The following is a 25,723-nucleotide window of genomic DNA, read 5'->3' as shown; positions in this document are numbered from 1 at the left end:
CTGCGAGTCTGGGCATTGTGTCATAGTGAACATATTTCTGGGGAGTCTTTCAACATCCTTCACCTCTTTCAACCTGAGAGATGTTGATACATGAGAAGGTTTCCCACTCCTCCTTTAGAAAGCCCTTCTTTACATCATTGCAGACATTACAACTACCCTACTTGTCACTCTGCCTTCGAAACGGAATCACCTTCTATTTCTCCTTCTCTGCTGACTTCCTAGCCTATCATATCTGAACATGGCTGTGTGTGCTTATATAGAATATATATTAAACATACAGATATATGTTAATCTTTTCTCTTCTCTCTCATTTTGCCCACCCTTCCTCCCTCTCTCTTACCTCTTTTTCTCCAGGGACTACACTCTTCACATGTGGGATCATTCTTAGTAACATCTGGTTGTCTGTGAAAATCTCAGAGAGGTTCTCATGATACCGTCTCAATAGTTCAATCCCATAGTCATCAGGGTTTGCTTGAGCTGTAAGGATATTAGCAAGACAACGTTTGACGCGACAAAGCCTCCTTAAGGGCTTCTTCCAGGTGACGTGAGGGGAGCTACAGATGCAGGCAGAGGAGCAGATCGGTATGGGAGCCTGGTCTCCTCTGGCGCACAGCTGGAGCTCCTGGCGTGGGGCCTCACACACACGTGATCACGTCTCCTCTGGGCTACACTTAACCACTCAGGGCTGCAGGCCCACAACACCCACCAGCACTTTGAAAGTTAGTGCCCAGTGGTAGAAGCTAGTGACTGCTCAGTAGGGGGGTAATCAGAAGGCTGCACTTGTAAGAGATTCAGATGTACAGATTCAAGGGATATTATGCATCAGGCCCCAGGTAGAGCATCCATGTGGTGATCCCAAGTACAGGCAGGCATGAGTTGGCGAGTGCGGTAGCGAAGCTGACCCATCCTTCTTCTGTTCAGATGCCCTTGGTGCCAATCTGTTAGCGATTCTCTTTCAAGAAGTTGTATTTATTTGAAAGCAAAGAAAAATAAAAACTATCAGGCATTCCCTTTAGCTCTACAGATATTTAAAAATTTATTCTCCTCTCTGGCCCAGTAACTCCATTTCTGGGAATCTAGCCTTAAGAAATGATCTGAAGGCAAAAAAAAAAAAAAAAAGAAAAGAAAACATCTGTGTACAGAGATTCCTGCCACCATGTACACCCGTGGCTGATTCATGCTGACATATGGCAAAAACCAGCACAACACTGAAAAGTAATTATCCTCCAATTAAAAATAAATAAATTAAAAAAAGATATTCGCCACTAAGAAACCTGAGATGATGATGAGGAAGATAACAACCAACATTCACTGAGTGCCTGTTACGTGTACAGTCAAGCCTGTGGTCTTCCCAGTAGCCATATATGGATGTGAGCTGGACCCTAAAGAAGGTGGCGCGCTGATGAATCGATGCTTTCAAACTGTGGTGCCGGAGAAGACTCTTGAGAGTCCCTTAGAAAGCAAGGAGATCCCACCAGTCCATCTTAAAGGAAATCAACCCTGAATACTCTTTGGATGGGCTGATGCTGAAGCTGAAGCTCCAATACTTTGGCTACCAGAGAGCAAATAGCTAACTCATTGGAAAAGACCCTGATGCTGCAAAACATTGAACGCAGAAGAAGAGGGCGACAGAGGATGAGATGGTTGGCTGGCATCACCGATTTAATGGACATGAACTTGGGCAAACTCCGGGACATGGTGAGGGACAGGGAAGCCTGGCAAGCTGCAGTCCATGGGATTGCAAAGAGTCTGACATGACTTGACCACTAGACAATGACAAAATTATGTGCTGAGCTCTGGGCTCAATGTTTACCTATTTATCTCATAGTAGCCATGAAAATGAACGAGTAGGTACCATTCTTACCCCTATTTCACGGAGGAGAGAATAAGGTTCAGAAGGGTTAAGTCACTTACTCAGGGTCACAAGGCTACCAAAGAAGGCAGGATGCAAACCCCAGGACTCTTGATAAGACTCCACCGTTAGGTTACACGTGCCCCTGGATACAGGCACAAGTGAAACAGCCCATGTATCCTGATGATGGAAACTATACAGCCTTAAAAAAAACAACCCAGAACTCTAGAGAGTGTTCTGAAATGTGGAGAATATTTATGTTGCACTGTAAAGTGGGGGAAATGATAAAATGTAGTAGAGTATCTCAACACTGTAAAAATAATGTGACAGAATGTGTTAATACTGACATAATCAACTGGGATTTGAGGTTCTTTCCTTCTTTATTTTTTGAATGGTTCAAGTTTGTATAAGGATATGCTATTTCTATCAGCTAGTAAAAAAGTTCTCTTACTTCCCAAACTCCCTTTTTCTGAAACCCACCTCAGTCTCCAATGCTCTGGGATGGGGGTGGGGTGGGGTGGGAGTGGGATTGGCTAGAGCTGGGTTGTTTTTCTAAGGGATGGGATGTGGATCCATTAACCCAAACTGGCTGGACACAAGGGGTGGTCCACTCTGGGCACTGCTGGAAGCAGACAGCACTCTAGGCGGGAAGTGAGTTCCCGCTGCTCACGTCTGTGAGCCCATCTGCTCCACAGGCATTCAGCCCCGGAAAGCCATACTTTCGTAAACCCTGAACCAGGGGAACATCACAGGGGAGTTTAATGGAGAAGAAATTCTCGGATTTCCAATCCTAACTCCAGAAACGCTGAGAAGCACTGACTGGGAGGCAGCGCGTTTCTCTTTCACAATGGCCTTTCCAAACGCCATCTTATCTCCCCAGTGAGGAGCCAAATGGGGAGTTTTAAGCTATCATTTTCTGTAGCAGTGATCCCAGTCCGGAGAATCAATAATTAACTTATACCTGTGGTGCTCGGCAAAGCGGCTAATTTCTGCAAATTCTCCAGCAGAAGGCCCAAGTCTGGGAACGTCATCTTCACAGCCTGCAGCAGTTTTACCAAACTCTCAGCACTGAGGGTCTTCTCTTCAGACATTCTGTGCAGCAAATTTTCTATTGTCTCCTTGGGTGTTCTGCCCTCACAGCAATTCAGAATCACCTGCGGTGGCAAGCAATCAACCCGACACCAGTTACTGGCAATTCTAAGTGTATCTGACACACCACTGGAAAGCCCAGCAAGACCGCAGTACAAGCTGCCCCGTCTCCAAGTCCTCTCCTGCTCATCTCTAGAGCTAGCTGTCACAGTCTCTTCCTTATTCTGCTTAAATAAAATCCAAAGCAGTCTCCAAATAAACAGCTCTATGAAAATCTTTCTCTTTCAACTGCAGTTCTGTGCGTATTCTTTACCTCATTGCATTTTGCGAAAATATTCTTATGCTAGGCCTATGTGACAGAGTGAGCAGTCTACATCAAAGCTTTAGATTGAGTCTGTTCAGACACTAAGGATTGAGAAATCGAGTAGCAATTAATAAATACGGTTACAGTGTTTTCCCGTTTTATTCAATAAACTGGCCAGAGGTTGCAAGTTCAGAGCAATTCTATTATCTTCCTTCCTTTATTGATACAGCAATTTGAATACCCAGATACTTCATTTGTCTGTGGTCCCCAAAATAACAGACTTAAAGTGCACTTTTGGATTGTTTTTCTTGTGGGTTCCTCATTACCCCTCTCTTCCCCAGCGGCCACAGACACCAGTTGCAGCCATCACCCCACAGTTCTACCCACTGGTTCTTCCCTGGAGTGCTAGGGGGCTCTCTGAGTCAAGAGGGCACAGGGCTTCTGCAAAAGGTTGGAAAGTCAAATCCCTGACAGTGACTTTATAGTTATTTTCCTATTACAGTAGAACTAATTCTTCATGGACTGCAACTCACTCTATATAACTTGGTTCTTGTGCATAACTTTGGGGATTATTTTAGTACATGTAGTCTATAGGTTCACAGTAACTGAATCCTGAGGTCTCCTTTGGGAAAATGCCAGCTCTCAGGAAAAAGGGGTTAGGCAGATCAGTCACTGTTGCATGTCAGAGGATGCCACTATCAAATTACTCCCATTTTAAAAATAATAAATTCAGGTATAAAACCAAATTGGTTTTATATATGTAAAAGGAGTATTATATCTATGAAAGGCACGTGTATATATTAATAAATCAAGTTGTCATATTTCTTGTCTGTACAGAACATAGTCATTCTCTTTAAGGTCTCAAACAGATCAGATTTCTATCTACAAAATGAGTCATAATTTAAAATAAGGGCTTGTATCTAAAAGCTATTCTGATTTCCATGCTACTTCTTAGATCCTAAACGATAACCTGATCCAAAATGAGGCAGGCGGATACTGTTAATAGTGAGAAGGAACTATTAAGCCAGACAGGCCTAGTTTGAAACCAAGTTCTAAAATGTGTGCCCTCTGTGACCTTGGGCAAGTTATTTAAGTCTTTAAAACTTATTTTCCTCATCTGCAAAACAAAATAACAATACCAACTCTTTTGCACAGTTGTTATGAGGATTCTCTAAAATGAAGTTCCCATTTGTAGAGCCAAGCCTAACTCCTAGGACAAGTGATTGCTAATAAATGACAGTGGTTACCAATATTAATAGGAATCAAGATGCACAGGGGTTAAGAGATGTGCTCTGTTCACTTATTAAAAAATTTTTTTTTTTAATGTGGACCATTTTTAAAGTCTTTACTGAATTTGCTACCATCTTGTTTCTGTTTTATGTTTTGGTTTCTTGGCAACAGAGCATGTAGGATCTTAGCTCCCCAACCAGGTATCGAACCAGCACCCCTTGCACTGGAAGGTGAAATGTTAACCACCGGAGAACCAGGGAAGTCCCAGATGTGCTTTATTTAGAAGTCTGGGTTCCAGGGCCGGCCCCAAGCAACTGTGCCTTTGGGTGCGCTGCTTAACCTTCTACAGCTTCTGTTTCTTCATCTTTAAATTAGGGTAATATCCACGACTTCATAAAGTTACTGCAAGGGTAGAATTTAGGAAGGCTTAAAAGGTCCTCAGCACACTGCTTGGTACACAGAAAACAATAAACAAGTGGCAGCTATAGTAATTACTATTTATGTATCTGTTTCCAATCCTGAAGTAAAGAAATGCCTATTTACCACTTCTTACAGAACCCAAGGTATGTTTACAGAAGGGCCATGGTACTTATGATTAGCATCATTCCTGAAGAGAGAAAGTTCCAAAGGTCCGAGACAGCCTGCTCCAGATGGTATGAAAACACTGTGCCTGTGTGATCGACATTCACAGCTACACTCCTGCTTTATTATGTTGCTTCAATTTTCGTGAGAAAGAGTAGTTTAATGAAGCTCTGGTGGAACCCCAATCCTAAGAAGTGCTTTTGTGATTTATAACTAATTTAAGTTCTTCTGCTTCAGCCCTTTCTGTCAAGCAAACTGAAAGTGACAGAAGAAAATGACAGTGTGGTCTGCCGGGCGAGAACGAGGCTGAGTTTGGGCTCTACCTATAAGTGCTATTTTACCAAGATAATGAAACAGTTCAGAGGACACATCCAATCTAGCTAATAAGGAAAAAGTTTGAATGAGTAATTGAATGAAATCACTTAACAAGGAATGGGATACTTCTAGAGCTAGAAGCAACTTACTTAAACTGAGTGCCTAAAATTACACTTAATCTGAAGTCTAAGGAGAAAACAGGGGTTTAATCTTATCCTGTGTGTGTACCATCTTTCTCAAAAAGTTCAAAGGAGTTAAATTTTTAAAAATATAATTTCAAAATACAATTTTGAGATGAAGAGTTTTCCCATTTTATATGAAAAAAATGGCAATGCAATATCATTGAGAATAAGAAAATCGAGGATCCATTCCTTAACTGTCAGTCCAACACTCAGCCATCACACCCATGGCTCATAAACATTTTTTCTCCTGAACAGTGAAGCCACTTCCCACAGTCTGATGCCACGAAAGTTCTGTCTCCCTCTTTCTTCCTTCCCAATATCAAAATATTTTTAGCACAAAGTTGAAATCGATAACACCAACAAATACAGTTATCTAGTTGACTTGAGAAGTCATGCTAGCAGTTTTATGAGGATTTTAGCAGCTGGCTGGTGGGAGAGTAAATTGGTACAACCTTCCTGAAGGGCAATTTGGCAATATATATCAAACACTTGAAAAACTCGACACACTCTTTTCCAAAATCTCACTTCTTAGAAATTCCTTTGAGAAAATAACCTGAGATGTATGCAAAGATCTGTGTGCAAAATGTTCCCTGCAGCATCATTTATGATAGCAAAATACTGGAACAGCAAAAAATAAGAAACAAATGCCCAACAGGAAAGCCTTAAAGAATCATGGTATAGCCATTAGAACAGAATACAGCTACCGTGATCCATACTGTAGGTATGGAAATACATTCACAAAGTGCAAGAAAGTGCAGTCGCTCAGTCGTGTCCGACTCTTTGTGACCCCATGGACTGTAGCCTACAGCGCTCCTCCGTCCATGGGATTCTCCAGGCAAGGGTACTGGAGTGGGTTGCCATTTCCTTCTCCAGAGGATCTTCCCAACCCAGGGACTGAACCTGAGTCTCCTGCATTGTAGGCAGATGCTTTACCATCTGAGCCACCAGGGAAGTCACATTCACAATATATTCAATTAAAAAATAAACTCAGAAAACTATACAGTACTCCCACCCCAGGGTGATTTAAACAAGAAAAGTGGGCGCACAGGCTCCAAAATGTTAGCAGTGACGATCTCTGAGTGCTAAGAAGGTGGGACGTTTAAGTTTGTTCCTTTCTGCTTGCTTTCCCAATTTCTCTAAAGATGAAGAGTGTTATCATTTCTGTAAAAAGTGTCATAATAATTAGAAATGTGCCTGAACACACACATACCTAACTCTTTCGGGTGCAAATGTTGTATATCAAAATCTCACGGAGTCAGAGCAGGGACAGCCATCCGTCCATGCAGCTAAAGACGCAGGGGACACAGGAGGTGTGAAGGTAAGGACCCGAGCTTCAAGGTGCATACGCACAGTGTGTGAAGCAATAAGGGGAAATGGTGCTCTGTGCCACAAGAGAGGCTCAGAAATAAGTGTCACACGAGTTCAGGAGGGAGCAAGAGACACTGGACAGTTACCCTTTTCTCAGAGCCAGGCAGGAATTCCTCCTCCGCTGTCTCCAGGAACTCCAAAATGGGTCTCAGCTGTGTTACACACCGGATCAGGTCCTCTTTGTGTTCCAGTAACAGAACAGACAAGGTCTTTCCCTCCTCTGTGCTCCCTGGGGGAGAGAGAGCTGGAGACGAACAAGAGAAGCTAGTCAATTTGAAGAAAATGACAGTGTGGTTTGTCAAGAGAGATCTAACAGAATAGTAAAGTGATTCTCAGCCTATTCTGAGCACCCGAACGCAGAATCTCTTTTTGGAGAGGAAAATACTTTATTATTCTGTTTAAACTCTTCTATGAAAGGGAAAATGTTTCATTTATCTGTCGAAACACAAAGCGATAGAGCCAGCCAGAGGTTAACGTCTGGTTGGCAAGGCCACCGCTTTGTACCTAACCCAAACGAGAGAAACCTCAGCCTTGACGTGCTGTCAGCACACCAGTTCACCCTGGGCACGCCAAACACGGATTTGGATGTGTGGCTTTTGAAGGGCAGGAGAACACGGATGATATTCTGCAACTTCAAGGTGTCAGATTTAGTTAACTAGGGGGCAGAAATGAAGACTCAAATTCAGTTTGTGTATGTTAACACGCAGCCTCTGGAACTACAGGTAGAAATTTATGCGCAAACCACTTAACAATAACTAAGCCACTGAAAAAATGGGATCACTCAAGTAAGCTTTGTAGCATCTTCCCAGAGCAAAATGCAGTCACTCGGGTGGGTGGTGTTTCTCCTACCTTTTGGCGGCTCTGCTTCTACAGCCTCTGGCTTTCCGTTTGACAGTGTTGTCTTGACTGCAGGACTGGAATCCTGGCACAGCCGCAACAGAGACACAACGGTCTGAACATCCAGGCTCTCACTTCTCACTTTATCCAGGATTCTCTGAAATGCTGATTGTCCTTCACCCTCAAGGCATCCCATTATGGTCTGCAGAACACAAGTGCCCAGAAAGAGATGAGTCAGAAATCCTATGCTCCTTGGACTGGGCAAGCAGGCCCTCAACAGTATGATCCCCGCCGTCATGACCTTTCTATGACATTTGATGTTACTATCGTTTCTGCAACACAATTCTCTGACTTCTTGACATGGAAGTGTTTTGGTAAGAACTTGCCTTTCTGAAGTGAAGTGAAGTCGCTCAGCTGTGTCCGACTCTTTGCAACCCCATGGACTATATAGCCTACCAGGTTCCTCTGTCCACGGGATTTTCCAGGCAAGAATACTGGAGTGGGTTGCCATTTCCTTCTCCAGAGGATCTTCCCGACCCAGGGATCGACCCGGGTCTCCCGCATTGCAGGCAGACGCTTTACCGTCTGAGCCACCAGGAAAGTCTGAAGCCCAGTGCCTTTCTGGCCACTCTTCCTCTGCCCTCCTCGACAGCTCTTTTTTCACATCCATAACCAAAAGCAGTACCTGGGACTGGCCTCAACTCTGTCTTTTCTCCCTTACACACTCTCCTTTTGAAAAGCTCTCACACATGTCGCTTCATGCAGACAGCCCTGAAAGCAGCGTGCTCATCCTGAACTCTGTTCAGCCCAGAGTCACAGCGTCTGCTGGATGTACCTGATCCTCCAGGGGTCTCAGCACCACATGCCTCACACCCAGCTCACCTCCAGGACTCTGAAACCTAGAGCACTAACGTGACTCCAGGGGTAAAATAAACAATGTTACATTTGACTGAGCATCTCTCATGCAGATGGGAAGAAGGCCAACTGGAAGGCAGAATTCATATTTCTATCTCAGCAGTAATGACAAATCTGGTAATCAAAACTTAATTTCATGTGGATAGCATTATGTATAATCTTTATATTCCTACTTGGCAAAACTACAACCTACTGCTGATGTTTTTTTAGTATTGATACTACAAAAGAAAATAGTTTTCTAAGGAGAGTCTTTAGAGAACAAAAATTTAAGGTTTTCTAGACACACACACACACACACACACAGCAATATATACAACACAAAAGGATCTCATAAATATGTACACTGGCAAAGTTCACCCAGACAGTTATTACATATTCTGACAGTAATTACATGTTTAAAATTATTGTTTAGAGAGACTTGATCTTCTCCTTGCCTCTCAAATAAACAGATTATAAATGAGTCAGACTCTGTGTTTCTTGAGTTTGCTCGAGCTTGTTTTCTGATCAGAAAGGACTGCATAAAGCGAACTTAAAAAAAAAAAAGGTTCCTATGCTTTTTGGTCATCTCCAAAAGTAAACAGAGATAAAAACACATAATCCACACTAAGATTTTACTGGAATAAGTAACTTTCATGAACAAAAGATAAATCATTGTCTCTATTTTAAAAATAAAATAAATAAGATAAAGATACTAGTTGAACGCCTAATTCTCTTTGCTCTCATTTATTCAGACTTCTGGCTTTCAGCAGTTGGCCTACAGTCTCTTTCGAACGCCTCTTCTTTGACAGCAGTAGGGACCTGCGGCAGGCAGCCTCTTGAAATGGCTCCTAGCATGCCCGCCTCCAGGTTTTCACGCCCTTGGGCTGAGCCTCGTGACTCGCTTCTAGGGAAAAGAACATGGGACAGGTGTTGGGCCAGCACGTGTGAGGCTGGGTCACTGTGGCTGCTGTCTCGTCCCCGTGTGGACTCTCCCGGCATCTTTGCTCTGGGGGTGCAAGCTGCCATGATGGGAGGTGCCACCAGAGGGGCCCTCGTGGCAAGGAACTCGGTCTCTGGCCAACAGGCAAGAGAGGGAGCTTAGGAAGAGACGTCCCCAGCTGACCGACACCCTGAGTGCAGCGCTGTGAGGGACCCCGAGCCAGGGACTCAGCTGAGCTGTGCCTGGACTTCTGACCCCCAGAAACCGTGAGGGCATAGATGCGTGTTCTTTAAAGCTGCTAAAGTTTAAGAGAAATCTGTTCAACGTTGAATCACTGGAATAGGTATCTCCTAAAGACCCATGATTGCTCATACCCTTAGTTTTAAACCTGCTTCTTCCTCTTTATTTTCCATTTCCTCCTCCGCCCATCTTGTGCACTTAGCTGGTAATAGCCTGCAGCTATCTCATTGAATCCTAGGCCACTTTTCGTTCGCCGGAAGCTCTCTGGATATCCCAGGTCTGCCCCTCTCAGCATCCAATTTGTCTGCATTATCATGTGAGCCAGCGGGGAGGGGAAGCTTCCATCAAGGGTGGGATCTGATGTGCTGCTCATTATCCTCAACGCCGTCTCCTCCTCTGCCGAACTGCTCAGCAGTGAAATTAAAACATTTGTTAACTTCACTGCTCAGCAGTGACACCAGGGTGGCCATCTGGGAAGAGAAGCGGGGCTGGGCTGATAGAAGGGCCAGGAGCGAGCAGTCAGTTGGCTGGACGGCCCTGCTCCCTGCTCTTTCTTCCAGAACCTACTGCGGACCTGCATCGGAGCCAGCGCAGTTACCTGTTAACTCCATCAGCCCCCTAAGCTGCCTGGGGCTCCACAGTGGAGTAAGCCCTTTTCTGGAAATAGGGAATCTGCCTAAACAGAAGGGTGTCACATATTGCAACAGGCTGGAACTCACTGATTGCTATCACGGAACAGAACTCTAGGAAAATGAACCAAAACAGACTTTTATTCTTCAACCAGACATTTAGAACCCCTTTGATTCTTAGAGTTAAAAGTACTTCAATAAATTCATACCAATTCATGGTCACACAAGTACTCAAAGTACTTTTATCTATGAATGAAATATGGGTCAATATATTTAAAGATGGAACAGTTTTCTTTCCCTGTTGTCTGTGAAAAAATGACTCAATCTTTCCCTTACACTCATATCTTTTAATGGCATTTACTTATTTTCCCAACTGTTTGCCTACTGCCTTTGGACTTGTCTGGTTACACCACACTCTTGTTTGCTCATGCCTTCCTTGAATGCTGAGGGCCAGACCAGGGCAATAATGAGACAGACCACGACAGCTCAGCGCCACCCCAGACATGGTGCAATACGTGCCATCTACTTCACTCCTCCCGCCAGATCCTGCAGGCATTACCACGACTATTTAAAGGAGCATCAGAGAGGTGAAGTCACTTGCCCAAGGTTGCGTGGCTGGTGAGCAGAATACCAGCATGAAACACCGGCTCACTCCACGGACCTGGCACGCCTCCTTCGCCCAGTTTCACCTTCCAGACTTCGAGTGTGACCAAATCCACTTCACTGGATTTTACTGGACTTATTAGAATCAACATCAGATGGAACACTGGGTAGCCTCCAGACAATCTATACCATTCCTCCTGGTCTCAATGATTAGTGCAGAGACCAGTATACAATAGGTGCTTAATAAATGTTTAACTAAATGAAATTCCCTTCCCATAAGACCACCAGCCCTTTGAGCTATAGCTGCATATCTTAGACTTGATAATTAGAAGAAATTCGAAAAAACAACATAAGTTTCTCTCTCCTAGATCTGTAGAGTGAATCCTACCCCTTCACTTCTCAAGAAAGTTATTACCCTACTTTGTCAGTGAACACAGTCCACAAAACACAGACCTGCACTTAACAAACCCTTGAAGTCACGACACAGTTGAAAACATCAGATTCACATAAGAGCCTTCAATGTTATTTGCCTTTGAAACAAAGGTGAAGGAAAAAAGGATGCTACCAGGCCTGTGGTTTGCAGAGTCCTCCTAGAACTTTAGGTGAAAAGTAGATCAGAGAGCAGGAAATCAATAGTAGAAAGAGATATCTCCTTATTCTAGTCAAAGACTCACTTTGCTATATACACAATGAATTAAAAAGCAGAGCCATGGCTAAGAAAGTTTTAAACAAAGTAGACAATTAAAAGTTTAGCATAAAGGCTGAAAAAAAGTGTAAGTTTCTGGTGGTTCCAGATGGTAAAGAATCTGCCTGCATTGCAGGAGATGGAGGTTCGATCCTTTGCTCTGGAAGACCCCCTGGAGAAGGAAATGGCTACCCACTCCAGTATTCTTGCCTGGGAAATCCCATAGACAGAGGAGCCTGGTGGGCTACAGTCCCTGGGGTCAGACACAACTGAGCGACTAACACTTTCACACTTTTCTTTTGCTCAGCTCAGCCAGAGAGCCCTTTAGGTCAGTGCCTGCTTTTTCTAATGGGTCAGAGATACTACACTGAGATAAAGACAAGCATAAGACACGTTCCCACCCCAACACCCAGGAGGTTTCTCCTTAATCAGTTTTGGCTTTGGTTTCACACAACTCAAGCCGCCCAGCCTCTTCTCATGTTGCTGCAATCACTGCTCAGGCAATGGCTTTGCCACTTTCATCACTCATCTCAGGAAAGAAAACAGTCAGGACACCAGTCCATGTGTCCCCCCTTAATGCAATCCAGGCCAGCTGCCGATCTCATATCCGATTTTTAGGAAAAAAAAAATAGGAACCGACTGGCCCATCTCAATCAGAATATCACTTACAACCCTTAATAGGCCTCAAAATTACACATCTAAGTGTAAATTATTTTTAACATTGTGCTATCTCTTTTTATATAATTTTATTAATTTATTGTTGGCTGTGTTGGCTCTTTGTTGCTGAACGGGCTTTTCTGTAGTTGCGACGAGCAGGGGCCACTCTCCAGCTGTGGTGCGTGGGCTTCTCATTACAGCGGCTTCTCTGGTTGTGGTGGAACACGGGTGCACAGGCTTCAGGAGTTGCAGCTCCTGGGTTCTGGAGCACACACTCGGTAGCTGTGGTGCACGGGGCTACACGTTCTGCAGCATGTGGGACCTTCCCGGACCGGGGATCGAACCTGTGTCCCCTGAACTGGCAGGGAGATTCTTGACCACTGAGCCACCAGGGAAGCCCAAGCTAATTTTTTTTTTTAATGTGATGATGATTAACCAAATAATAACCACCACCACCACCAAAAAAACAAAGCTATCTGGGAGCCAGAAATGTATAAACGGAACAACAACAGCAAACAAACTCTTCAAACAACCTTTACAACTGCAGCTGAAACACAGAATGATGGTCCACGTGAACAGTTCTAAATCTAGATTTGACACTGAAGTCTTTGGGGGATTCTGGCAGTTGTGTGACTTCTGTGCACTCTTCCCAAAGAATTACCTACATGCCAGGATTGCTTTGCTGTCAAGACATTCTATAAGGATAGGGATCCAGCCTTATTTAGGTTTTTTTTTCCCTAGCAACCAGCTCAATGCCTGGAACATACCAGTTGCTCAGTAAATATTTGCTGAACCAAGAGCAAAACAAAGAATAACACTTGGGAAAATGGGTATTCAGCAACTCCTCAAAACACTGAGAGCTGTCAGCATAGATGCTGTGACATCTGCCATCACACATTAAGAATGTTGTAGGCTGTTAACTTCTCCAGCAATGCTTCTCAAAATGTAGTCTAGAGGTACCAAAAAAGCCATCCACAGGGAACTTGTTCAAGATGGAGATTCCCAAGCTCTACCAGAATGTAAGATTCAGACTCCGGAAATGTGGTCTGGAGGCGTACATTTTAACAAGATCATTTTATATACACTGAATTGTTACTCTAGAGACTGATGGCTCCGTGTGAGACAGTACACCGGCAGCTCAGGAAACGACTTTCAAGGGTAATGGCACCCATCTGAAAGCATGACTTGCAAATTAAGCTTCAACATCAATAGCAAACCATCTCATGTCAAAGGAAGTGGCCAGAGTACCAGGATATTATAAGGTATTAAGTGAAAAAGGAGTTTCAAGGCTGACTGGGCCCAAAAACACTGAGTTAATGTATCAGCAAACAACAGCAGTCATCCCTGTTGAGCTCCTTCTATGTGCCTGGCATTTTAGTATGAGTTTTACATAAATCTTAATTAATTTCACAATGACCCTATGATGTAGGTGATAACACTCCCAAATTTTACAAATTAGGAACTTAAGACTTACAGAGATTAAGCCGATGAAGGTCACAAGGCTAGTAAACAGGGGATGTGTGTGTGCACGCTCATCACTCAGTCCTGTCTGACTCTTTGCGGCCCTACGGACTATGGTCCACCAGGCTCCTCTACCCAGGGAAATTTCCAGCCAAGGATACGGGAGTGGGGTGCCATTTCCTGCTCCAGAGCTATTAAATGGTAGAGCTGGATAAATAAATGGTATATACATACAATGGAACCCTGTTCAGCAATAAAAAGGAATGAATATGCAACGACCTGGGTGAACCTCAAAATAGTTACGCTGAATGCAAGAAGCCAGACCCAAAGGAACACAGACTGTAGGACTCCATTTATATAATACTCAAGAAGATGCACATTCATTGAGAGAGAAAGCAGACCAGTGTTACCTGGGGAAGGGCGAGTGGAAAGGGGCAGGATGGACGGATTGCCAAGGGATGTGAAAATATTTTGCGGGGGGGGAATGGACATGGTCACTATCTTGATTGTGATGATGATTTCAGGTTTTGAAACTTAGCAAACAGCTATCTTTAAACATGTGCAGTTTGCTGTATGTCAATCATACCTCAAGCTGTCTAAAAGAAAGTGGGAGTAGGAGAGCAAGAGCGAGAAAGCAGCGTACAGAACTGTGCACAAGGCGAGGCCCCTAACGCTCTCTTGCTGGCTCGGCCACACGTATACATACATTTTTTTGGCCCTGCCACGCGGTTTGCCGGATCCTAGCTCCCCAACCAAGGACTGAACCTGGGACCCCTGCGCTGGATGTGGAAAATCCACCAAGGAATTCCTCCTCCAACTCTATATTTAATTTAATCTTATGTTCTTATAGTATTTTTCCCTTTTTCTTTCTGTAGCTGAACAATTTATTATAGAATAAAACAGAATCATTTTTAAATGTAGCCACCAAGTGTTTTGTAGAGCTCTTACTCTGACCTCTAAAACCAGAGGAAGAAATAACATAATCCTATAAAGATCACTCACAGAGAATCAGTGTTGTTGCAAAGTACTATTAACATTGTTGCCATCAAAGGATTAGGACAAGGAGGAGGGGGAAATGCTGAATGAACCCTTGTACAGCAAATATTTTTTGAGCACCTGTTATGTGCCAGACACTATTAGGTACCAGTGTCAGGAAAAAGAAAATGCACAAGACTCCGTTTAAGTGAGTACACAGGTGACACTAATAATTTGAGGACTGCTGGTCTAAGGAATGATAACACTCCTCGGTAACCCAAGTGCAGAGGAAGTCAGAGAGAGAAAACGAAGAGGTGTGTCTGTACGCTATAGAGATAACAAACTAGTGACAAAAATGATGGATTGCACTGTTAAGAGAACATCCAAGTGCAAAAATATAAAACCATCATGTCCTTCTGCATAATCAGTACAAAGAGTACCAAGGATTTACAACTCGAAACCTCCCCTAAGAGAGTCATCAGGGTCCACACAGTCTTGTAAACAGTTTATCTCTCAAGAAAACAACTTACAGCCAATTGTCAGTAAACCATGGTTGAGGTAAACACTTGACCTTGAATTTGTTTTTTCAAAGAAGCAGCTTGTGGTGGGGCAGAGGGAAAGAGGCTCAAGAGGAAGGGGATACACACACACACACACACACACTTAGGGCTGATTTGCGTTGTTCAGCAGAAATCAACACAAAGCAATTACCCTCCAATTAAAAATTAAACAATAAAATAAAAAGTAACTTGCTATGAATTAGGGATCTATTTAAAGAGTAGAAGGCATGTATTGGGTGGATGAATAGTAACTGGTGATTTGGTCACTAAGTCGTTTTCGACTCTTGCAACCTCATGGACTATATAGCCTACCAGGTTCCTCTGTCCATGGGATTTTCCAGGCAAGAAGACTAGGGTGGGTAGCCATTTCCTCCTCCAGGGGATCCTCCGGATCCAGGGATCGAAGCGGGGTCTCCTGCACTGCAGGCGGATTCCTTACCAGCTCAGTCACCCACAGTATAACTAACGGCCACTAAACTGCCTGCGGCACCAGAGGAGGCCTCCCCACGGGACCTGCCAGTCGGATGGGCAGGCCTGTGGGGCGGTGCCTGCTCACTCTGCCAGCATCCCTCAGGGTAAGCGGCGAGGCCACGAGAAAGGGGGCGCGAGGGGGTCCTACAGTGGCCGTGGGGTCCTGCACCGTCAGGTGTGAGGAGCTGGGCAGTGAGGGAGCCCACTGGTGGGCACGCATCTCACTGAGACGGCGAAAAAGCAGGAAACATCAACTAAGTGACAGGGCTGGCAAGCAGCTGGCAGTTTTCCGTAGAGAACACTAAACACTTACACATGTGTGACACGCGCGTATCATTTTCACCCCGGTGGGGGGCAATAATACAGTGCGTAACAGAAGAGCTCTAACATCAGAACGCTTAGGTTTGACTTCTTGCTCAGAGTTTAGCTTCATGACCTCTGCAACCTTGGTCAACCTATATCACCTCTTTGAGATAGTTCTTCTCATCCGTAAAACAGGGATATAAAATAATAAAATAGTACCCACCTCAATGATTTTTGTGAGGATTAAATGAGATAACTAACGTATGTACCAAGTATAGCACAAGTAAAGTATTCAATAAAAGTCCCCCATTATTGTCTGAAAATAGCAACTGTATTCCTAAACACCGGATACAATTTACTATGTAAGTTTATATTAAATCCTTTTTGTACCATGTTTTGAGTAATTATGATTATTTGTTTTTTGTTTCTATTATTTGATCTATGATTTGGGGTTATCTGTGACTACCTTCTGCCTCATTTTACCCCTGATTAATCAGGAGGAAATGGTAACCTCAGTTAAGTATCTTGGTTCAAAACTGGGGATTCACCTAGTGATCAAAATGTGTCTTTGTTTTGAAAGTACCTTGCCTAGCACTTTTCAAGATTGTCCTTTTAGGGGGTAAATGTCCGCCCCCCCCACCCCCAAAAAAGCTTAAGGTTTTGAGACCCTGATACCTGATCTGCTATCCTTAGAACATGAAACCAGCAAACAAATAAAACTCATGGTACCTACCTGCTTCTGCACATCTTTAATTTCTGAACACTCTTCTAGTCTTTTTAAAACATCCTGGGTAATCAAGAGTGCATCTGAAAAGATTTTTTCATTTTCTAGAAGAAAATTCAGCTGGTAATGTTTTCCCTCATACTCTGAATGTAAAACAAAACAAAATTTAAAAAATCAGTGGCTGATTACTTGAAATGATTTTTATAAGTTTAAGCTGAGAACTTTTAGGTAATGCACTACATTTATAAATGGTATCTAACATATCAATTATGAGCAGCAGAAAACACCATTTCTTACAGCTTCCTCCTCTGCGTCATCTTCATCCTAGTTAAGATAATGGGTAAAATCAAAAATGGTACACGGTTATTTCAATACAACACTGCTTCTCTGCCCTGTGGTTCACCTTCAGGCTTGCAACACTTAAAACCACAGACGTGCTTAAAAGAAGAATGCCCTCGTACGATTATTGCATAGGATCTTGGTTTCCAATCTAACAGTGGTCTTTGATAAATTTATCAATGAAACAAAAAAACTCATAAAGGTCACTGAGTCCAGTAATAGAGGGATAGTTACAAAACGACGATTAAGTGAATATTACCTTGTTCTGTGCTTGCTTCCTTTGCCTCAATAAAGGCTTGTACAACAGGGCGGGAGGGACAAACTTCAGCTGAGTGCGACACTGGGGTGTCTGTGTCCCTCTGAACCTCCTGGGCAGCGGGAGGATCCACTCTCATCTCTTGACCCGCTGTAGGGACCCCGTGCTTCACCTCCACTTTCACGGGGCCCCCTGGAGGAGTGGAGACCTCCGGGGAAGTGTGAGGCTCTCCAGCACCCTCGGAGGAAAGGATTTCCATTCCGGGCTTCTCTGACTCCTTGCTGGACGGCACTGAGGATGGTGTGGAGACGTCCCTCGCCACCTGACCCTGGGCAGAGCAGCCTACGAGGCTGGTCAGAAGGTTTTTGCAGCTGACGGCCACGTCGAACATCTGCAGGCTGTCGGCTAGGGAGATGATCTTGGAGACATTGTGCTTGCCCACAGGCAGCTTGCCGGTGTACATCATCTCCAGCAAGAGGGCGAACTCCTCGGGGCTCACGACGGAGGCGTCGATGGAGATGGTGTCTGTGCTGTCCAGCAGGGCTTTGAACAGGAGGCTGGCGGCGGCCAGGACCAGCTTGTGGGCCCTGAAGTAGATGGTCCCGATGGAGATGGTGCAGTCGCAGAACTGCTGCTCCTTGCACAGCGTGTAGAGCTGCTGCAGCAGCTGCCGGCTGTAGTTGGGGAGCTCCATCACGTCGGCTCTGTCCAAGCACTCCCCTTCCTCTCTTCCAGCAGAAACACTTGGTGAGGGTCAGCATGCAACCCTGGAGGAACCCCCAGAAATGCCACGTTAACGCTTCACAAGCACACAGGGAAATGCCTGAATGAAATATTAAAATGAACATGCAATTCACTGGTTCACTCAGCAAATGCTGCTGAACAGGAAGGGCTGGGTGCACTGAATTAATCATGATAACTGGCACGGGTTTAACCACATGGATGGCGCTCTGCTTGGTATGCCATCTGGATGATCTCATTGATCCTTACAAGATGCTCTAACCTTCCCCTTTTACAGATGAGACTGAAGCTCAAAGAGACTGAGAGAACCAGCCTAAGGAAAAATAGCCATTAAATGGCACGCCCATATCTCACTGATTTCAAAGCTGCAATAACAACGCTGCTGAATGTGTCTGCTCTCGAGTTCTCAGCCAACTGAAGGAGACAAACACACAAGAGCAGGTTTACAACACAACCTTGACCTGCCTGCAGCGGTGGACACAGGTCATCGTCCCCACCCTGTAAGATGCATTTCCCGCTTGCGCCTGCACTCCCTGGTTCCTTCGCAGGGTCCTCTGCACCACTCTGGCCTCTAAAGTTTTCTTTGCTCCAGGACTGTCATCTCACATCTTATCTTCTCTCTCATCTGATTCCACACCTTTGAAACATCTAAATCCTGACAGCGTTCAGATTTATATCTCTAGCGCAGACCTTTCCTCTGAACTCCAGAAGCACACTAGCAACTACCTACTAAACATCTCCAACTGGAGGCCTGATCAGCTTCTTAAACTTAAATCTGCACTCCCCTGCCATCTTCCCCCCACCACTTCACAGCAGTTCTGTCCCTTCTTGTTGTTCAGATATAAAACCTGGAAATCATTCTGGACTTCTGCTTTTTCTCATGTCCCTTATCCAAGGCTTTATAAATCCTGTTGGCTCTATCTTCAAAATATATCCCGACTCCAATCACTAATCACCACCTCCCCTGGCTCTACTTTGGTCAGCCCACACCACCATCACCTTTTATCTGGGTTACTACAACGACGTCCTATCTGGTCTTCATGCCTCCGCCCCTTCTGAGCCCTACCTCTCTCTACCCAACTCTATTTTCAACCCAGGAGTTAGAGTCATCTTTTAGCACACAGTCAGATACCGTCACTTTGTACAAAAGCATGCATGGTTCCTGGTCTCAGAGTAAAAGCCAAATGTCAGAATTTGACTCTGGCTGCCATTAGCTCTCGAACTCACCTTCCGCCTCGTTCCCCCTCACCATGTGCAGAAAGCACCAGGCCTTCCTTGCTGATTGTGGAACACACGGAGCACACTCGTGCACAAGTTTCTTCACGTGTGCGTGGCTCACTCCTGCTCCCATCAGGGCTCTGCTCAAAGGCCACATGATCAATGAGGCCTTTCCTGACCATGTTCTTTAAACAGCAGCCTCCTCTCCAAGCTCAGAACATTCCATCCCTCTTATTCTATTTTTCATCATAGCTACTGACACATGTTTTTACCACTTACTTATTATGTACCTCCCTTCACTAGGATATAAACTCTATTAGGACAGGAGCTTTTTTTCTCATTGTCTGCTGTATCCCAGTGCTTAAAATTCTGCCCAACATGAACAGTGTTGGTTAGTTGGTGGAATGAATACATGAATGGGAGGAAATGTAATGACAGAGATTTGTACCTAGAAGCCAGCTTGGGGGACAGGGATATTCAAGAGTCAGAGTAAGGTTTCTGAGGAGGAGCTAACAGCTCACCTGCCTTAAGAAATGAGTGACGGGGATAAGGCCTTCCAAGCAGGGAAGCCTGTGGGAAGCACACAGATAAGAACACATCACGCAGTGGCAGGAAGGAGGTTCAGGAGCGGGGAGAACACGGCCATCAGTGATAGCGGGACACAAAGAAGGGGACAGGGAGAGGCAGAACATGAACCCGGAGAGGCAGGCAGAGGCTCTGCCCACAGAGAGGTGCACAGACCATGCCTCGGAGCGTGGATCTAGCCTAATGCAGTGAGGAGTCAGTGAAGAGTTTGAGGGACTTTAACTAGGAAAGGCACATGGTCAGATATGCATTTTGGAATATATCATCCAAGAGACACTTGGGCAGAATTTGAAGGGGATAATGCTAGAGTCAGGCTCTATTATTGCAGAAGTTCAGGGAAAAATCATTGAGGACTCTGACCAGCAGAAGTGGGAATAGAAGGGAGAGAGGTAGCCAAAATTATTTAGAAAGTGTAACTACCATGACTGAGGGTCTGAAGAGACGTGAGGGAAGTCAGAGCCAATTCCCAGGTTCCTGGTTTGGGGAGTGAGTCATCCGAAAGGATCCAGATAACCCGAAAGAGAGAGTTCAGGGAAGCAGACATCTAGTTCTGCTTTGGGTTTGAGGATATTATGATGATAGCAAAACTATACAATCTCACTTGTATAAATTTTAAAAAAACTATGAAAAGGATGGAAAGACATTTATCAAAACAACAACGGTTGCCTTTGTCAGAAGGATTATGACTACTTTTTCACTCTACCACTATTTCCTTATTTTCCCACATTTAAAATTGACAAATAGAGTGAAAATATTTCCAAGTTCTGGTTCCCAGGTTTCTAGTCTGGCATGTAATGAAATTACAAGTCACCATTCTACCCAGACAACAAGTGAAAAGGTAAATGGAAAAATCAACAACACTTCTCATCTCTGTCAGAGAAGTGAAGTCATTGGGCAAAAGCACTGCCCCCAAACTTGGAGAGACAGGCAGAGAATCACAGCTTCTCAGAGAGAAAGGCACCAGCAGAAGTCCATGGAAGTGGCACCAGAACAGGAAAACTAAGCTTAAGGTGACAAAGTGATAGAGGTTCAGGGTGGACCAGTCTGAGGGTGAAAAGCCCCAGAGGGATGGCGTCATGATTTTGTGAGTTTTAACTCCAAGAGTTCTACTGAGTTCTAACAGCATATCCTGAAGAAAAACTCCCTTCTGTTCTGGCAGGAAGAAGGAGAAAGTAACCATTTTAAAATATGAAAAAGCATTCTGTTCTTCTCAACAAGGTCTAGAATCAGAAGACTATTGGACCAGAGTCTAACCTACTTGGAGGAAGGGAAGCACCCAATTTCAACGTCAGCCCATTCTAGTCATCCTGTGCCACTTGCAGATGGGGCGGGGGGCCGGGCAAAGCACGGGTGAGGTTCACAGTCCGGGGGCAGAGGCTCGCCACGAGGCTGAGACCTTCTGTCTATAGAACACACTTCCTCCTCCTCACACCTGACCACCTCAGTGTTCTAAACACACCAGTTAAAAATAGATTGTCAGAGTGGGTCAAAAGACAAGACCCATCTCTTACGTTGCCTATAAGAAACCCACTTAAAGATGCATATCGATTATAGTGAAAGCTTTCTACCAAGAATGGTTGCAAGGCAGGGATGTCTCATTTCACCATCATTTTTCAATATCATTCTGGAGAAAGTAAAGGTATACATATTGGAAGGAAGGCACAAAACAGTCTGTTCACAGATGATATGACTGTCTGTGATGAGATGATATATAGAAAATCTGAAGGAACTGATAAAAAAAAAAGTTAATACTAATAATAGCAAGATCGCAGGATACAAGGTAAATAAATATAAAAGTTAACTGCTTTCCTTATCAGCAATGAATAAGTGGAATTTGAAGCTAAAACATTCCCATTTAAGTTGCACCCCAAAAAGTAAAATTTAAAAAGTGAAATACTTAAGAATAAGTCTAACAAAATATATATAATATGTATATGAGAAAAACTACAAAACTCTGAGGAAAGATATCAAAGAAAAACTGAGTAAATGGAGAAATATTCCATGTTCATGGACAGGAAGACTCAGTGTCAAGATTTCAGTTCTTCCTAACTTGATCTATAAATTCAAAACAATCCTAATCAAAATCTCAGCAAGTTATTTTGTGGACATTGACAAACTGATTCTAAAGTTTACATGGAGAGGCAAAAGATCCAGAATAGCCCACTCAGGGGCATCAGGGCAGAAGGACAAAGTAGGATGACTAACACTACTCAGCACTCAACTTCAATCCTCAGTGACAAAGCGACAGTAATCGAACCGTGCGACCGGTCAGAGCAGATAAAGACCCACTAAATACAGTCGGTTCATCTTAGACAATGGGGCAGAGAGTGCGATGGAAAAAAAGACGTATTTTCAACAAATGGTGCTGGAACAACCGGACAGCCGCATGTGAAAAAAAAAAAAGATGAATCTATTAAATAGACACAGAACTCATAGCCTTCACAAATTTAACTCAAAGTGGATCACAGACTTAAATGCAAAAATGCAATACTATAAAACCCCTAGAAAACAGCAGAGCAGAAAACCTAGATGAACTCATGTATGGCAATGACTTTTTAGATATATCTCCTAAGCCATGATCCCTGAAAGAAGTAACAGATAAGATGGATTTCATTAAACTTAAAGAACTTCTGCTCTGTGAATGATAATGTTAGGAGAATGAGAAGACAAGCCACAGAGCAACAATCTAGGAGAAAATATCTGCAAAAGACACATCTGTTAAAAGGCTATTACCCAAAACATACAAAGAATTCTTAAAACTCAACAATAAAAAATAAACAAGCTGATTAAAAAATAGATTGAAGACCTTAACAGACATCCCACCAAGAAAGAGCTACCGTTAGCAAGTAAGAATATAAAAAGATGTCTAACTTCATATGTTATAAGGGAATTGCAAAGAAAACCTATTAGAAACACGAAAACCCAAATCACTGACAACACCAAATGCAGGTGAGGATGGAGAGCAACAGGAACTGCTATTCACTGCTGGCAAGAATACAAAATGGTACAGCACCCTGTAAACGGTTAAGGAGTTTCTGATAAAATTAAACACGCTCCTACCATACGATCCTACAATTGTGCTTCTCGGCATTTACTCGAACAAACTGAAAACTTACAACCACACAAAAACCTACATGCAGATGCTTACGGTAGCTTTATTCACAATTTCCCAAACTTGGAAGCAATCAAAACATCTTTTACCAGGTAAATGGATAAATTGTGGTACATCCCAACAATGGAATATGATTCATGCAAAAAGAAATGAGCTATCAAGCAATGGAAAGATGTGGAGGAAACTTAAAAATGCATATCAGTAAGTGAAAGAATCCAACACAAAAACGTTACAATATGTATACAACCATACTATATTCTGGAAAACGTAAAATGATGGAGATTGCAGAAGATCAGTGGTTGCCAGCGGTCAGGAGTAGGGAGGGATAAACAGGTGAAGCACGGAGGGTCTTTAGGGCGGAGAAACTGTCCTCTATGAAACTACTATGGTGAATTCATGTATCAGACACACGCCAAAATCCACAGAATGTATGAAACCAAAAATGTACCCTACTGAAAACTAAGGACTTCCGGTGATAATCATGTATCCGTGTAGGTTCACTGACCGTAACAAGCGTATCACCGTGTTTCAGGATAGTGGGAGAAGTTGTGTGGGGACAGGGTTATATGGGAACTCTGCACTTTACTCTTAATTTTGCTCTAATTAAGAGTGAACCAAAAACTGCTCTAAAAAATAAAGTTCTTTTATTTAAAAAATAATTTCCAGTTAGGAATGTAAATTTTTCAGTATTAATCACCCCAAACTGTATGTAGTGTCTAACACTGTAGATCATTCATGAATTCATATAATTTTTTAAAAAGTTTATTCAAAGAGCATCTTGAGAACCAAGTAAAAACTACTAAACATGATGTGGTTTCTCTAAAGAACAAATGATATCAAGGGAATGTGATTTTCTTCCTAAGGCAAGAAACAGGCTTTATGGATTATAATAAGTCAAAAGTAATGCAGACATAAATCTTTTTAAACAAACATATTACTAAAGAACAAGTTACTGGGATTATATCTTTAGGATAAACTAAAACTTATTCAAAATGTTGCTTTGGGAGTCATTCTTCTGGTCATTTTTCGTCAGTCTTTCATTAGATTAAAAAACACAGAGAACCACCAATGATCCCAAGGGAGGTATTTTAAGCATTAACTACAGTTTTTTTTGTGGTCAGTTATTTCATATTTTTGTAAACAACTAAGTTAGATAAGAAAATAAAAAATAACTGTAACAGAAAAAGCAACCGAGCAGGGTTTAAAAAGTTGAACCAATTTATGTCTATTTTAGTAGACACTAAAAACATGGTTATAAACTTGAGCAAGAAAAAGATAATGGGGATAGTTAAGGCAGAATAAATTCAAGGGTGATCAAAGGTTACTTAATGAATATACGTTGGTAAAGTTGAAAGTTTACTGAGATCAACAGGAATACTAATTAAAGGATAGACTTTTGGCAAAACGGCACACTGGGCTGATGTAAATGGACCTTTTCCTCCCACTTCACACGCAGAAACGCTGGATAAAACACAACAAAAAAGCTTTTAACATATATAGTCAAACTTTAAAAAAATAAAAATAAAAAGGAAATCCCCAGGCACCTGAAATGAAAGTAACATCAAAATCAAAGCTGGAACAGTAAGTGGGATTTGAGACCGTGGTGGCCCGTAGGGTTTTAAACTCCATACAGAACTTGGGCTTGGAGGAGAAAGCACCAATCCTCACATGGAGACTGGAAATACAGCTTCAGGCAGCAGAATTTAGGGGCGTTGGAACTGAGACCCTTGTACAAGGCCCAGAGCCTCAAATACCTACTCCTCCTTGAGTTGCAGTCTGAAAAATCTCACTGGCTCAGGGAAACGGCAATAAAAGTTGCTAATTATCTGGTTCTTGAATAGTGGAAAAGGCACTCACAAGAAATCTAAAACGTAGGCCTATGACATAAAGGGTGAAGGATCCAAATTTATATTCTGTATCACACAAGAATCGTGAGTTGAAAAATTAACATAAAATCTGGTCTTTGACATGCAGGAGAAAAAAACCAGAATACTTTCATAACCCAAAGCACAGAGACACACAGGGAAAAAGAAAAACATAGAAAAGAGTTCACTATTACAAACCATATGAGGAAGACCTGAATGTGAAAGGTAAATTCATAAAAGCTACAGTAAAAGACATCAAAGGGTATCTTTGAAGCAGGAGTAGGGAAACTTCTTAAACACTGCCCCAAAAGCTTTAAAAAGCTTTAAAAAAAAAAAAAAAAATATGAATTTGACTATATTGATATTAAAGGTTTCTGTCAAAGAACTCTATCTATAGACACGATTAACAGACAATGGACAAATGGTAGGACCAGGAGATATTTGCAAAGCTTAAAGACAACAAGGAATTAATTACTAGAATATATAAGAAATTCCTGGAAACCTTCAGTGAAAAAAATTCAATGGGGAGAAAAATGGGCAAATGATATAACAGCAATTCAGAAAAGAAGCTTACTTAACTGGCTAACAAGTAATAGCAGTTGTTATAATAGCAGTAAAGGCAGTAATATTTATTATACATTCAGGGAGTACTTATTATATTCAGGAATACGCTTTACATATATTAACCCATTTTATCCTCTTAACA

The 25,723-nt window shown here is 42.9% G+C and overlaps 1 protein-coding gene across 2 annotated transcripts in view; it reads right to left on the bottom strand.

The window, feature by feature from the left end:
• The window catches only part of ZBTB40 (zinc finger and BTB domain containing 40), a 74,934-nt gene that overhangs the window by 21,261 nt on the left and 27,950 nt on the right, over nucleotides 1-25,723 (bottom strand). For both annotated transcript variants that reach the window (XM_065930016.1, XM_065930017.1), the window contains 6 exons: nucleotides 17,500-18,263; nucleotides 16,911-17,044; nucleotides 7,772-7,961; nucleotides 7,009-7,166; nucleotides 2,814-3,006; nucleotides 341-477 (listed from right to left, as the gene is read on the bottom strand). In XM_065930016.1, coding sequence (XP_065786088.1) covers nucleotides 341-477; nucleotides 2,814-3,006; nucleotides 7,009-7,166; nucleotides 7,772-7,961; nucleotides 16,911-17,044; nucleotides 17,500-18,190 — 1,503 coding nt within the window. In that variant the 5' untranslated portion in view covers nucleotides 18,191-18,263. The remainder of the gene's footprint in view (nucleotides 1-340; nucleotides 478-2,813; nucleotides 3,007-7,008; nucleotides 7,167-7,771; nucleotides 7,962-16,910; nucleotides 17,045-17,499; nucleotides 18,264-25,723) is intronic.

Source organism: Muntiacus reevesi, chromosome 3 (genome assembly GCF_963930625.1).
Source record: "Muntiacus reevesi chromosome 3, mMunRee1.1, whole genome shotgun sequence".
Lineage (NCBI taxonomy): Eukaryota > Metazoa > Chordata > Mammalia > Artiodactyla > Cervidae > Muntiacus > Muntiacus reevesi.
The sequence above is the reverse complement of the archived record's forward strand: the minus strand, read 5'-3'. Positions and strand labels throughout refer to the sequence as shown.